The sequence below is a fragment of the Aquarana catesbeiana genome, linkage group LG02 (genome assembly GCF_042186555.1).
Source record: "Aquarana catesbeiana isolate 2022-GZ linkage group LG02, ASM4218655v1, whole genome shotgun sequence".
NCBI lineage: Eukaryota > Metazoa > Chordata > Amphibia > Anura > Ranidae > Aquarana > Aquarana catesbeiana.
This window is the reverse complement of record NC_133325.1, coordinates 776,964,850-776,980,553: the sequence shown is the minus strand read 5'-3', so window position 1 is coordinate 776,980,553 and position 15,704 is coordinate 776,964,850. Positions and strand designations below refer to the sequence as shown.

At 43.2% G+C, this 15,704-nt stretch overlaps 3 protein-coding genes across 3 annotated transcripts in view; 1 reads left to right on the top strand and 2 right to left on the bottom strand.

The window, feature by feature from the left end:
- LOC141129378 (beta-1,4-galactosyltransferase 4-like) overlaps positions 1–13,903 on the bottom strand; it is a 60,360-nt gene extending 46,457 nt beyond the window's left edge. Inside the window, exons 1-2 of the mRNA XM_073617386.1 lie at positions 13,520–13,903; positions 1,799–2,031 (exon numbers count right to left, since the gene is read on the bottom strand). Coding sequence (XP_073473487.1) covers positions 1,799–2,031; positions 13,520–13,781 — 495 coding nt within the window. The 5' untranslated portion in view covers positions 13,782–13,903. The remainder of the gene's footprint in view (positions 1–1,798; positions 2,032–13,519) is intronic.
- The window catches only part of LOC141129377 (beta-1,4-galactosyltransferase 4-like), a gene marked incomplete in the record, with an annotated part of 270,467 nt that overhangs the window by 220,779 nt on the left and 33,984 nt on the right, over positions 1–15,704 (bottom strand).
- On the top strand, positions 14,930–15,417 carry LOC141129376 (astrocytic phosphoprotein PEA-15). The gene has a single exon (XM_073617383.1). It carries the CDS (start codon positions 14,960–14,962, stop codon positions 15,350–15,352), a length of 393 nt encoding a protein of 130 aa, XP_073473484.1. The 5' UTR covers positions 14,930–14,959; the 3' UTR covers positions 15,353–15,417.

Below are 15,704 nucleotides of genomic sequence, written 5' to 3'. Positions count from 1 at the left end.
TTGACCCCTGTCCTCTGCCCTGCCAGCGGTGACCCCTGTCCTCTCTTCTGCCAGCAGTGATCCCTGTCCTCTTTCCTGCCAGAGGTGACCCCTGTCCTTTTTCCTACCAGAGGTGACCCCTGTCCTTTCTCCTGCCAGAGGTGACCCCTGTCCTTTCTCCTGCCAGAGGTGACCCCTGTCCTTTCTCCTGCCACAGTGACCCCTGTCCTCTCTCCTGCCACAGTGACCCCTGTCCTCTCTTCTGCACAGTGACCCCTGTCCTCTCTTCTGCCACAGTGACCCCTGTCCTCTCCCCTGCCACAGTGACCCCTGTCCTCTGCCCTGCCACAGTGACCTCTGTCCTCTGCCCTGCCACAGTGACCCCTGTCCTCTGTCCTGCCACAGTGACCCCTGTCCTCTGCCCTGCCACAGTGACCCCTGTCCTCTGTCCTGCCACAGTGACCCCTGTCCTCTGCCCTGCCACAGTGACCCCTGTCTTCTCTCCTGCCAGTGGTGACCCCTGTCCTCTCTCCTGCCAGTGATGACCCCTGTCCTCTCTCCTGCCAGTGGTGACCCCTGTCCTCTCTCCTGCCAGTGGTGACCCCTGTCCTCTCTCCTGCCAGTGGTGACCCCTGTCCTCTCTCCTGCCAGTGGTGACCCCTGTCCTCTCTCCTGCCACAGTGACCCCTGTTCCCTGCCCCTTACCAATTCCTGAGAAATCCTCTGCTGACTCTTGTATGCTGTCCTAAAAATGAAAACCCCCGATACACTGGCCTACAAACTGCTAATCCTATCCTCTGCCCTGCTGACCCCCTGTCATTTTCCCTGCTGACTTCCCATCCTCTGCCCCCACCCCAACCCCCCTGACATTTTTTACTGCACCCCCATATTAGACGGGCTAGACCTGGCCCTGCCTTTCAGGAGTTCCCCTATCACCCCTGAGGTAAGGAATCAAATATACATGCATCAGATAGAGACTGTCTAATTTCCAGCCTGAAAAATGCCCAGCATCATTTAGTTCTTTCCTTCCCAGCTTGATTGCATCTGGTCCATCCCTTTCGTTGACTGGATATTAGTTCTCTCATTTATGGGGGGGGTTAAAGCGGAGTTCCAGACACAAGCCTTTCTTTTTTAAAAGTCAACAGTTACAAACACTGTAGCTGCTGACTTTTAATAAGGACACTTACCTGTCCAGGTAGCCATTCTAACTAAGGGAAACCGGGAGTGGAGCCTTGCCATCCTGCGCCGTGGTCTGGCTGGAACGGAAGTACACTTAGTACTTCAGAAAAGGTGAGTTAGAAAAATAAAAATAAAAAAATAGCCAAAATTGAGTGGTGGAGGGGTCATCTTTCCTTTAAGACAAAGTTCTAAAAGTGGGTGGAATTGCGCTTTAACATCACATGTGGGTTTTCCCTAGCGTGGTCTACATGCAAATGCAACCTGAGTAAGAATGCCCACACCTCCAGACTGACATCCACCCATCAAGGCATTTTGGTATTTGCACAACTCTTCCCAAGGTTCAGCCCACTGCTTGCATTAGGACTGAGGGCTCTTGAGAAGAGTACTGAGGTGGGGTGCTGAGATCTTTTCAGAAAGCTATGTTCAGCACCTTACTGGCCCCTCCCACCAGCCATGATCTGCCTGGATTGCATGGAGAAACACAGGGTCCATGTGATGATATCACTGGGTTTAAAATAAGTCATGCAATGAAAACAGTTTAGATGAAAAAGGTTTTATTGAAGAAGGGAAAGAACCACCAAGAGGAACGCAAAATATAAGATTACATTTTAGCTTTAAATTTAAGTCAATGTGGTTTCACCTGATGAATGACGTAGATGCCGTAGTCCAGCTGCTGCCTCTGCAGGAAGGGGTGGAGGTTGTCCAGTAGGTAGAGGAGGTGTTTCTCCCGGTGCCGATGTGGAATGAGGATGGCCACACGTTGCTGGGCTCTGCAGCTGTCTGGGTAGTACCGACCATTGTCCACATTGGGGTACTTTTTATTTAATTCTTCTAGATTCAAAGAAGGGTCAAAAGAGAGCGGTATGGCCCCCTCTGTAAAATAAAAAATCAGTTTGTACAGTTTATCTGGTCTTTTTCCCTAATCTCACCTAGGTTGTGCATTTCTCACTGTCGTCAGTAGGTGTCACTGGTGCCACAGGTCAGTATGAGAAGTACAACTAGATTGAGCTATGAATATTTATTCTTCTTCCAGACAGCCCAGTAGAAGTTTTTGGCTGCTGGTGCATTCTGGGAAATGATATTTATTCGGGCGGGACCATGTGCTCGCTCTCTCTTACCTAAGGCCCTCCTGGCCTGAGTACATGCTGCTGGAGTGAACTCTACAAGTAGGCCCAGAAGCCTGTCTGGGGCCTACTAATCGTAAGGTGGTCCTTAGGCTGTCTTGCCCAGCGTGGAAGAAGCCAAGCCAAGCTGAGAAGATCCAGAGGAAGACCCTTGCTGGAGAGAGCCAAGATGAAGGCTGGTCTCTCAGGAGAGACTGGTCGTTTGGAGGACGCACCTACATCTAAAACGTGCTTACAGTGTTGCCGGGTCAGCTTAAAGGTTCTGGTACTGTCAAGCTGTTCTTTTTCTGGATCCAAGGAGTCTGTAAGTGATCTGCAACTGGTATCAGAGACCTCTAATCCCCTCTCCTACTACCTTCTAAGTTCTACATTAAAGCTTTGAAAATATCAAAAGTGACTGGCGCCCATTTATAGCCATGGACTCAGCCCTGGGTTAAATGCTCGCTGGCCCCCTGCCTCTGGAGGTCCCTCCTTGCCTTCAGTAAACCCAGGGTGGTGCTGCACAAGGATACAGCAAAAAGTCACATAATAGACACTACAGTATACACAAATGAGAGGATTTCTCCCTCTCTCCTATTATCTGGGCCAATTCTGACACTTCGCTCCTACAGGTAAAAATCTACTTTTTTATTGCTAGAAAACTACATAGAACCCCCGAATATTTTTATATATATTTTTTTTTGGCACGGAAGACCCAATAGAATAAAATGGTGGGTGTTGCAATTTTTTATGTCAGACGGTATTTGCGTAGCTGTTTTTCAAACACAATGGGGTTGATTTCCTTCTGTATATACAACTTCCTCCAGCACAAACTCGACTCTTGATCTCACTCTCCAGCACTTTACTTGACTCGTGATCTCACTCTCCAGGACCAACTAGCACTGATATGCAGGCAAAGCAAATGCCGTTTGCAGGCAGGGACCGCGAGCCCATATGGTGTAGCAAAAATGAAGGTAGTCCCAATGCTAGCTGTCCACGTGGCTACTGAGCCCAGCGCCACATCTTCAGAGGCTGCCAGCCCTCCTGGCTGCAGCTGCCTCTCTCCACTGCCTGTGCCACCACAGTCCACTTCACTGGCTCTGCACCCATCCCAGACTGCAATCATCAGTCCTCTCAGGCGTACCTACCCAGTCCTTCCCGACTGTGTGTCACTCACCAGCTCTCCTGGCTGCGACTAGTTGTTCCTCCCTGGAGACTTTGCCTGGCAGTGCTTTCCTGCTGTCCTCTCCTTGCTCCAATGCCACCGGTTCAGAGGGCCCTGTCTGCACCCGAGCCCAGGCCCAAGGTCACCCCCCCTCCCCCCCAGACTGGGGAGCTCTCTCCAGGCCAAGACAGCCTAGCACTTCATCTCCAGCTTCCACACTGAACAATTCCTCCCCAGCTGGGCTGACCCTGAGCATTTACATAGCTTCCAACTGTCCCTGATTTAGAGGGACTGTCCCTGATTTGGAGCAATGTCCCTCTGTCCCTCTTTCCTCCTTATTTGTCTCTCATTTTGGTCTGATCTATATAAATGTATATAAAAAGTACTTTTTATCTATTAAAAAGCATTTTCCAGTGCTAAACCTTTCATCCAATTTCTAAATTTCTGCATTTGTAAATCCCAAAAGCCAAAATAAAGAAATAGTAGTGGTAAAAAAAGCACTTGTGGGTTTAACCAATCTCAGTTTTTGTACAATTCTCCTTTAAAGGGGCGTGGCAGGGGGTGTATCCTATACCTGCATCAGGATTGGGGATTGGTCAGGGCTCCTCAGAACACCCCAGGCAGCTCCAACTCTCATCTCCTCCATCCTTTTCAGAAGATTCTACTACATTCTGGAAAGAAGTCTGAGGTCACAGTGATGCTGCCTGTGAGTCACGCAGCTCTGCCTGAGTCACTCCCAACCCAGATCAAAACAAACAGGCCTGGCTGCCAGCCAAGCCTGCCTAAATTTACTTAACCTTAAATGGGTTGTAAAGGCAGAAGGTTTTTTATCTTAATGCACTATTGCAGGGGTCTTCAAACTATGGCCCTCCAGTTGTTTAGGAACTACAATTCCCATCATGCCTAGTCATGTCTGTGAATGTCAGAGTTTTACAATGCCTCATGGGATGTGTAGTTCCACAACAGCTTGAGGACCATAGTTTGAGGATCCCTGCACTATTGCATTAAGATAAAAAAACCTGTGTGTGTGTGTAGCAACCTCCCCAGCACCCCCCCCCAATTACTTACCTGAGCCCCTTCTCTCTCCAGCGATGACCTTAAGTGTCTAAGCCGTCCGCGAAACCCCCCCCAAGACACAGCAGTGGCGCCATTGGCTACTGCCGCTGTCAATCAAAGTTAGTCAGCCAATCAGGGGAGAAAGGGGGCACTCAATAGGAGGGAGGGGCCAGGAACAGCAACGAGGGACCTGAGAAAGGGAGGATCCGGGCTGCTCTGTGCAAAACCAACTGCACAGAGAAAGGAAGTATAACATGTTTGTTATTTGTTTCTTTTTTAAACAAGACTTTACAATCACTTTAACAAAAATTTAAAAAACTGTAAACTTTTTAACTCTAGGCACCTACACTACTAGAGGGTGCTACACTCATGTAAAATAAATTTATGTAAATCACATTTTTAAGGTTTCAGTGCTGTGATAGTTTGACTGGCAACTACTCTGTCAAGTAACACTGTACCCAAATGAATTGTAATGTGTTAAAAACGATCCCACACTGAATTGAACGCCTTCTCGCCTAGCCCCAGTATCCCTTTACGTCTGGAAAGCGGAGGGGGACCTCCTGATCACTGTGACTGGCTGTCACAAGATCGGATGTCCATCTTGCCAGCTGCCAATCATAACTAGAGATCGAGAGCTGTCTATGACAGCTTGGTCACAGTCTTGGGGGTGCACAATGAGCATGATCTCCATGACACATATGTGCGGCATTTGGGTATTAACCACTTGCCAACCGCACGCCCTCAAATGTACTGAGGACTGGCATCCGCTGTAGGCAAAGCGGCGTACCCGTATGTTGCTGCCTACCTCTGGGTTTAGGGGGCGTGCATGCACCCCCCCCCCACCACCACCACAGTGGAAAGCTGTGTGCAAGTCCAAGGCCAATGATTCATGGCCGGGACCTGCTTATTGGCTGTGTCCAATCACAGCCCAGAGCCCTGTGTTGGTAAACAATACAGAGCTCTGTAGGAAGGGAATGATCTGTCATAGCTATGGCTATGACTAAAGCTCATTCTTTTTAATGCTCATATGTATCCAATAAATGTTTGCATGAAGGACATGATTGAAACCTTTAAGGGGAGACATGATTGAAACCTTTAGGGGAGACATGATTGAAACCTTTAAATACATCAAGGGGGTGAATAAGGTTCAAGAAGGCAGTCTTTTCAATATGAAACCAAAATCAAGAACACGGGGACAGGCTAACTGGAGGAACGTTCAAAATGAATGTTAGAAAGTATTATTTTGCTGAAAGGGTGGTTGATGATTGGAATAAACTACCAACGGGGGCAGGAGGCGGAGCCTAGCAGAGCAGACATGCATTGTTAGAGCTCCACACCGCTGAGGAGAGAAGAGAAGGACAAAGCGGAGCCTGCAGGCTCAAAAGGTATCCATTTGAACATTTTTGCCCCAGGGAACAAACTGTGAAAGTTTGGGCAGGAAATATGGTACTGGGAGGAAACCGTGGCAGAAATAAAAATCACCTCACAAAGAGCTCACAGGCACTCACTGCAGCTGAAGCAGCTGCAGTCACCTCACAAGATACAGCATCAGGGCGCTCTCACAGACAGAAAATGTCACAGCAAGACTCTCCATTTGAGTCAGATACAGAACAAATCCTCTCACAAACGTCTCCACAAGCCTCCTCAGTATCCCCAGTAATATTATTACAATTTGAAAAGATGCTTCATAAGGCTTTAAAACAAACCTCAGACCAAATAACAAACAGCCTAACCAAAGAAATAAGAGAGCTGGGAAACCGCACCGCAGCCTTAGAAATAAAAAGGGATGAAATTGAAATTACAACCCAAGAAAATATAACAGAATTGGAACAATTAAAAAAAGAGAATTTAATACTTCAAACTAAGCTCGAAGATTACGAAAATAGAGCCAGACGTTCAAACTTGCGCATAAGGGGAATACCTGAAACTGTGACAGACCTGCAATCTACTATTACTGCTCTATTACAAGAACTAAAGCCAGATATCCCTATTGAACGTTTAGAACTGGACAGAGTACACAGAGCCCTCACAGCCAAAAAGAAAGATGGACCCCCACGTGATATAATCACAAAATTTCATTATTACAGAACGAAAGAACAAATACTAATTGCTGCAAGAGAAAAAAAAGAACTTAATTTTCAAGGACACAATTATCAAATTTTTGCTGACCTATCCCAACTTACTATTACTAAAAGACGATCCATGAAACCCCAACTAATGGAACTGCAACGCCACAACATTATGTATCAATGGGGCTTCCCCTTTTCAGTCAGATTTAACTACCAAGGTACAATTTACAGAAGCAGATCAGCAGATGAACTACAACAAACCCTTTTAAAATTAAATCTGACAGAACCCACAAGCAGCAACACTCCCACATGCAGAAGAATGGCGTCATCTTCACCTTCAGGCAGCACCCAGAAAATTTCAGAACAAAATGGGAATCATCATTCTCACAAAAGAGGCCGTTATGCCACATCATCCATGGACCAAGAAGATTCAATGGACTGACATCCTAATTCCTGATATCTCTTCATTTATTATACTAAGAGATGGTTCTCTATAAAAAACCTATATTTATAACTGAATGTAACTGCATTCTGATAGTCACACACTGTATGGGATCATGTTACATTCCAGTTATATTTCTTATTACTTCTGATTCATATAGCCTTAGAATATATAAGTGAAATAAGGAAATTCTTGTTCAGTTATATATTATCAGGTAATAACAATAGATTTATTACTTTTTAGGACAAATATGTTCAATAATCCAGAAGTAATGGAAGCTTTTTCTTTCTTTTCTTAAAACAAATATATTATTACCTAACTAGTTCCTAGAATTATGTTTTGTTTATTCTAATCTGAAGCAATACAACCTCAATTTTATGAGTTAACATATCTAAACAGTTGCATATGAATAAAATATGGAATTGTTTACTCTAAAAGGGTTAAAATCCCAAAATAATTCAAACTATCTTCATCAATACCAAAGTTATTAACAGTACCTTTCTAACTGAATTATTTAGCCTAGGGCAAGACTAACCATATAACAACCACCCTGGAATAAATAATTTCAACAAAAACTATATTCTGCACTCCAATTAATGAAACATCATTTTGATGTCTTTTGACATAGCACTTCTCTCCTGTAAGCGGAAGATCCGTGTACCCCCATTAGCCCTCCTCATTCTCCCAACCATATTATGTGGGAGTGTGACGAAGGCACTTATTCCCCTGAGAGAGATATTTATTCTCTTTCACGGGTAAATTGTGATTACTTGCAAAAAATAATTTATACAATGTATCATCTAATCTCATATGTTTTTTGTTTACTCTTTACTCCAGAATTCACTGGTTTCTTTTCTATCTATTCATCTCTTCAGTCCACACAGGTTGATCTGCGCAGTCAGCTCTGCATAACAAAAAGTAAGTCAAAACTATTTGATCTATTGCCATGGCACCACTGAATATACTTTCCCTGAATGTTCAGGGAATAAATGTCCCTCAAAAAAGGACCAAAGCCTTCCGTACTTTCCATAACAAGAAGGCTCACATAGTATGCCTCCAAGAAACACACTTCACCAAAGATTCTACTCCAAAATATATTTCTCCTTTTTATCAACAAATTTACACGGCTTCTGCCTGTACCAAGCAAAGGGGAACTCTAATTGCATTTCACCGATCCACACCATTCACCTTATCATCAGAAATTAAAGACCCAGAAGGTAGATACCTGATACTCATGGGTTATATAATGGATACAGCAATCACGGTGATTTCCTACTACGCTCCTAACAAACAACCTACACCATTCCTCTCACATATATTACAAGTGATTAATACACACAAAATAGGAACAGTGATAATGTGTGGGGATTCGAACCAGGTCCTCCTCCCATTTCTAGATAAATCACCTTTTACACCATCCAAAATAACCTCTAGATTACCTTTTTCTCAACTTCTTTCCAAATACAATCTAGTAGATTCATGGAGAGAAAGTAACCCAATGAAAAAGAAATTCACTTATTTCTCGCACCCTCATCAAACCTTCACCAGAATAGATCATATTTTTCTAACAATAGGAATGATACCAGAAATTATTGCATCAGATATAATTCCGATTCCGTGGTCTGACCATAATGCAGTATACACTACTATAGCCTCAGCCATACCAAAAGCGCATGACCCAACGTGGTACTTACCGGACATAATGCTCAAACACCCACTACATCAGATGGCCATTGAACAAGCTTTAAAGGAATACATATCAATTAATAATACAACAGACATCTCCCCAATAACACTGTGGGAAGCTCATAAGCCTGTCTTGCGTGGTACAATACAAAGACAAATGGCACTATTTAAACGGGAACGCAAAAATCTAGCAAAAAAACTAGAACTCAATTTTAATGCAGCCTACATATCATTTCAAGATAATCCATCTCAGAGTACAAAATCTCATCTGGAAAAATCTAGATTGGAATACGATCTATTTCTCACTGAGTCAGTTGATAAATCCCTCAAACGCTCCAAACACAATTTCTACATGAATACAAACAAACCAGGTACATATTTGGCTCGGGCATTAAATTCAACTAACAAATCTTTCAAACCAATACGTTTGAAATTATCAAAAAATGTTTACACTTGTAATCCAGTTAAAATAGTCCATAAATTTCACTCACATCTCGCAACTTTATACAAGACAAACAATGAATTTAATCCTACAGAGGCTGAATCCTTCTTCTCAAAAATAACCTTACCTGAATTATCTCAGAATCAAAAAAGCAGTTTGGATGAGCCTATAACTATAGATGAAGTTGCTAACGCCATAAAAGACCTAAAACTTAACAAAAGACCAGGCCCAGACGGCTACTCGGCTTTATACTATAAAACATTCTCAGAAATACTCTCTCCCATTCTCACTGAAACTTTTAACAAACTTCTAGATGGACATTCTTTTCGGCAAGAAACACTAATGGCAATTGTTTGTATGATCCCAAAACCCCTTTCTGATGATACTTCCTGTGTGAATTATCGGCCTATCTCTCTGTTAAACCTCGATATTAAATTATTAGCAAAAATAATAGCAAAACGCCTCAATAGCATTATAGGAAAATTAATACATAGAGATCAAGTAGGCTTCATGCCAAATAGACAGGCAGGCGATAATATACGCAGGGCAGTGTTATTGGCACATATTGCTAAAAAACGGAAAATCCCTTTATGTTTTCTATCTCTCGATATTAAGAGGGCATTTGACACAGTATCCTGGCAATATATGCAATATTCATTACAAAAATGGGGTTTTGGACCCCACTTTTTAACATGGATCAAAGCATTATATAATAAACCTAAAGCCTATATAAAATATGCTGGATACAAATCTGAAGCCTTTAATATCGAAAGAGGTACCCGACAGGGTTGCCCATTATCTCCCTTATTATTTGCCCTTATACTCGAACCCATGGCCCAATACATCAGAACAAACCAAACTATAACTGGCATTGAAGTAGGAGGTATTACACACAAATTATGTATATTTGCAGATGATATATTACTTTTTCTATCATCACCACAGGTCTCTGGTCCTAACTTAATACCAGCTCTTGATGGATTTGCAGCCCTATCCGGCCTTATGATTAATCCTAAGAAATGCCTAGTGCTTAATATTTCACTCACAAACATGGAATTGATCCCGGCTAGGACTGCACTCCCATTCACATGGGCAGAAAAATCAATCCCATATCTTGGAATTCATTTAACAGCATCTCATTCTGACTTATTCTCAACCAATTATCCTCCTGTATTAAGACAGATCACAAATCTAATAAAACAATGGTCGCAACTTCCTTTATCCTGGATAGGGAAGATTAATGCAATCAAAATGACTATTCTACCCAAATTGCTTTATCTATTCAGAGTCCTCCCTATTCCAATTCCTTCCTATTTTTTGAGAATAGTACAAAAAAGAGCAACTTCATTTATATGGGGCTCTTCTAAACCACGTATACCTATACACACACTACATCTTCCCAAAAATAAAGGAGGCCTGGGATACCCTAATTTTACTAACTACTACAGAGCAGCACATTTGGCCAGTCTGTCCAAATACCATGCAAAACAGGAAATCCCATTATGGGTATTTATAGAGGCTTCAGAAAATGACCCTCTATTAATATCAAATTTATTATGGCTTGATCCTAAAGACCGCTTTAAAATTCATAATCCCATAACTAAACACTTCTTATCTCTCTGGGATAAACTAAAAACCAAATATCAGTTACAATCTCCACACAATCCTCTCCTTTCTTTTATCAGAAATCCGGCCTTTTATCCGGCATGGATCTACCCAAATTCTTTTAAAGCTTGGACAACATCAGGCATTCAGACACTAAATGACTTCATAGCATCTAAATCATTCCTTTCATTCCCATCGCTTAGAGAAAAATATGATCTACCAAACTCTGAGATATTTAGATATCTCCAAATCAAAAATTTCTATACACCATTCCTAAAGGGGGATACACCATTATCCCAATTATCCATTTTTGAATCAATCTGTACAAAAGATCCATTTGCTAAAGGTACAATTTCATCACTTTATAATCAATTATATGGAGTAGCAAATCTTAATAGACCCTCTTACGTTCAGAGGTGGGAGGAGGACCTGGGACGAACTTTAGAAGACACGGACTGGTCTAATATATGGCTCACATCTAAGTCATCTTCACCCAACATCTTGGCACTAGAGACAAATTATAAAGTCCTAACTCGCTGGTACCTTGTACCCGCTAGAGTGGCAAAATATTCACCTAATACCTCAACTCTTTGTTTTCGAGGATGCCCAGAAATAGGCACATATTTACACATATGGTGGACGTGCCCAGTAATCCAAACCTTCTGGAAGGAAGTCTTCGTGATTGCATCTAAAATATTTAAAAAAATAATACAACCAGATCCATATTTAACTTTACTTAATCTAAAACCGGAATGGTTAACACTCTCTCAATTCAAACTTATGATCCAACTAATAACGGCTGCAAAACAAACAGTGGCCAAGGCATGGAAATCTCCTACATTGGTACTAGCAGAAACAATTCACAGAATGAATAATACAATGTCCCATGCTAAGATGGTAGCCATCGTTCAAAATCAAATTCCAAAATTTGAAAAACTTTGGCATCCTTGGATAAAACAACAGTTCCTGTCAAATTTCAATGACTCTGTCCTGTTGCCATGGTAACAGATTAAATGACTTACAGAGACACCCATTCTAAGGCTTCAAAGAGAACTAAAAAGAATAATAAACTGACGAGCGGGACAACCTTGTGGACCATACCTCTACCTTTCTACCCTTTTTCTTCTTTCTCTTTCCTTTTCTCCACCTTACGATTAAAGCTCATTATCAGAACTTATTTGACCTATATACACTCTACTTGTAAACAATATGTATAGTAGGTATAAATCATTTAAATACCTACAAAAGTAACTAAGGAAATGATATATATCTTTAATTTAGGTTTACGTGAACCCAATGTTTAATATTTGAAATTTCATGATATTTACCTATATAAACCCTACTGTAAAACAATGAGCTTACTTTATAGATCCTTGTAAACTTACTTTATGTATATTTATGTATCTTTATAACATTGTATACTCAATAAACTTCTTTTGACAAGGAATAAACTACCAACAGAAGTAGTGAGACAGTCAACAGTAAACGGCTTCAAACATGCTTGGGATGAACATAAATCTATAGTCAGGCAACAAAGTTAATGAAAAAAAAACAAAAGAAAAATAAAAAATGGGCAGACTCGATGAACTACTCAGTCTTTTTCTGCCATCACTTTTCTGTATTTCTATGACTTTGGAATTGCCGGCTCTTCTTTCTTAAATATTGTAGTGAGAAGACGCACTGAGCCTTGGCAAACAGGTATATAGGCGCTGCACCTTTCCTACACTGAGCCTTGGTAAACAGGTATATAGGCACTGCACCTTTCCTACACTGAGCCTTGGTAAACAGGTATATAGGAGCTGCACCTTTCCTACACTGAGCCTTGGTAAACAGGTGTATAGGCGCTGAACCTTTCCTACACTGAGCCTTGGTAAACAGGTGTATAGGCGCTGCACCTTTCCTACACTGAGCCTTGGTATACAGGTGTATAGGCGCTGCACCTTTCCTACACTGAGCCTTGGTAAACAGGTATATAGGCGCTGCACCTTTCCTATACTGAGCCTTGGTAAACAGGTATATAGGCGCTGCACCTTTCCTACACTGAGCCTTGGTAAATAGGTGTATAGGCGCTGCACCTTTCCTACACTGAGCCTTGGTAAACAGGTGTATAGGCGCTGCACCTTTCCTACACTGAGCCTTGGTAAACAGGTGTATAGGCGCTGCACCTTTCCTACACTGAGCCTTGGTAAACAGGTGTATAGGCGCTGCACCTTTCCTACACTGAGCCTTGCTAAACAGATATATAGGCACTGCACCTTTCCTACACTGAGCCTTGGTAAACAGGTGTATAGGCGCTGCACCTTTCCTACACTGAGCCTTGCTAAACAGATATATAGGCACTGCACCTTTCCTACACTGAGCCTTGGTAAACAGGTATATAGGCGCTGCACCTTTCCTACACTGAGCCTTGGTAAACAGATGTATAGGCGCTGCACCTTTCCTACACTGAGCCTTGGTAAACAGATGTATAGGCGCTGCACCTTTCCTACACTGAGCCTTGGTAAACAGATATATAGGCGCTGCACCTTTCCTACACTGAGCCTTGGTAAACAGATGTATAGGCGCTGCACCTTTCCTACACTGAGCCTTGGTAAACAGGTGTATAGGCGCTGCACCTTTCCTACACTGAGCCTTGGTAAACAGATATATAGGTGCTGCACCTTTCCTACACTGAGCCTTGGTAAACAGGTGTATAGGCGCTGCACCTTTCCTACACTGAGCCTTGGCACCTGTGCTAAAGACTGCACTCTAGGATTGGATTGCTTTCCTCACAGAACACCGTAGTGTACTCACTCAGATATGGAGACAGAGCAGGGCAAACTTTTGATTCTTCTTTGACAGTCTGTTCCACAGACGAAGGAGTTTTGTCTTCTGACCTCCTATCAAGTGGCGGATACCTAGAAAAATTACCCAGCGCCTTATATGTGGGGATAAAATATGCGCTGCCCCACAAGTAGAAGCTGGCCCAGCCAACTATCATCAAACAAACAATGATGAACAGCAGCAGTCCTTTCCTACTGAAGAAATTGCCAATGGTGCTACCCAGTCCCATCATCGCTGGCTCCGAATCGCTGCACCGCCAATATCTAATCACAAACTACCTCAGGTCATCTCATCCTCGAGGGTCGACCACCAAGCAGTCCGTCCTCAGGGCAGGTCACATCACTCATGTCCAACACAATGAGAATCCATCCTGAAAGAAGGAAAGAGATGAGATGAGTGCTTTCCAGCAATGCAAAGGATGTTTTTTGGCCACTAAAAAGGAAGTATCGACGATAATCAAGCATTGCAGAAATTTTGAAAAAGTTTTAGAGTTTAGAGCGGTTTACATATTTGAAAGGAAGCATTATGCCGCATACACACGAGCGGACTTTGTGACCGGACTGGTCCGACGGTCTATCCGACAGACTTTTGGTGGACTTCCGACGGACTTTCCGAACAAACGGACTTGCCTACACACGATCACACCAAAGTCCGACGGATTCGTACGTGATGACAAACGACCGAACTAAAATAAGGAAGTTGATAGCCAGTAGCCAATAGCTGCCCTAGCGTCCGTTTTCGGCCGTCGGACTAGCATACAGACGAGCGGACTTTTCGACCGGACTCGAGTCCATCGGAAAGATTTGAAACATGTTCCAAATCTAAAGTCCATCAGATTTTCGACCGAAAAAGTCCGCTGCAGGTCCGATGAAGCCCACACACGGTCGAATTGTCCGCCAGACTCGGTTTGTCGGACCAGTCCAGTCGAAAAGTCCACTCGTGTGTATGTGGCATTAGAAAAACTGGTATTGGCGTCAAACAGCCTATAAACTGGGGTATCACATGGACAGATTGTGGTCTTCAGCTAGTTTCTGATTTACCTGTGACCTTACTTCTGTCTTCCTGAGTATCACCTGGTTTGCCTTTGACCAGTCTCTGGAGCTTGTCTGACCTCAGCCTGTGTTTTGGACTCTCCTTCCTTGCCTTTTGATTCTTTACCTTGCTACACAGCTGTAGGCAGGCCCAAATGAACATGGACATAAGCTTTCATTCCTGGTACCACTAACAAGCCTCCTGCCCTATTTTCACGTTAGTGTGTCTCTTCTTCACTATGAGGGAGCCATACATTCGCCAGCACATGTAAACGAAAGGATCTGGACAGCCGCACTCCAATATAATCACCTTTATTGAATTAAAACACAATCCATACCTCCTGAGCAGTGAGAGAGGAGTCAGAGAGCGGGGGCCAGCATGGAGGAGTATGACGCCCTGTTGCAGGAGCTCTCCGAGAACATCACCAATGAAGACCTGGACCAGCTAAAGTCGGCGTGCAAAGAGGACATTCCCAGCGAGAAGAGCGAGGAGATGACCTCCTGCCAGGACTGGTTCAGCTTCCTGGAGAAGCACGACAAGTTGGCAAAAGACAACCTCTCCTACATAGAACACATTTTCGAGATCTCACGACGTCCTGACCTCCTCACCATGGTTATCGACTACAGGACCAAAGTTTTGAAAATTTCAGCAGAGGAAGAACTCGACACAAAACTAACTCGGATCCCTAGTGCCAAAAAATATAAAGATATAATAAGACAGCCATCAGAAGAAGAGATTATCAAATTGGCCCCTCCTCCAAAGAAAGCTTGAAGTACGACCAACCCCCGAGGAAACGAAAAAAAAAAAAGAAAAAAGAGAGGAGGAGACTCAATCCTATTTGGTCTTTGTCGTTCCATTTCCCCCTCCTCATTCTTCACCTAACATCTCCCTGTTCTCGCTCTGCGCAAACCTACGACAGAAGCAGAGATTGGGGAGGGGGGCGGAGAGGGGGGGACACGGCGAAAAATGAATCATCGCCCCCCTCCCCCAACCAGTGACCACTAACAAATGTCCTAACCCCCTCTCTTGTTGTCTGTGCTCCGTGACCTGCAAGTTTGTCCTAAGATTGTTTCGTAAGCGTGCGTTTTAAATAGAAGTATCTTTATTTTTTATTTTTTACTTT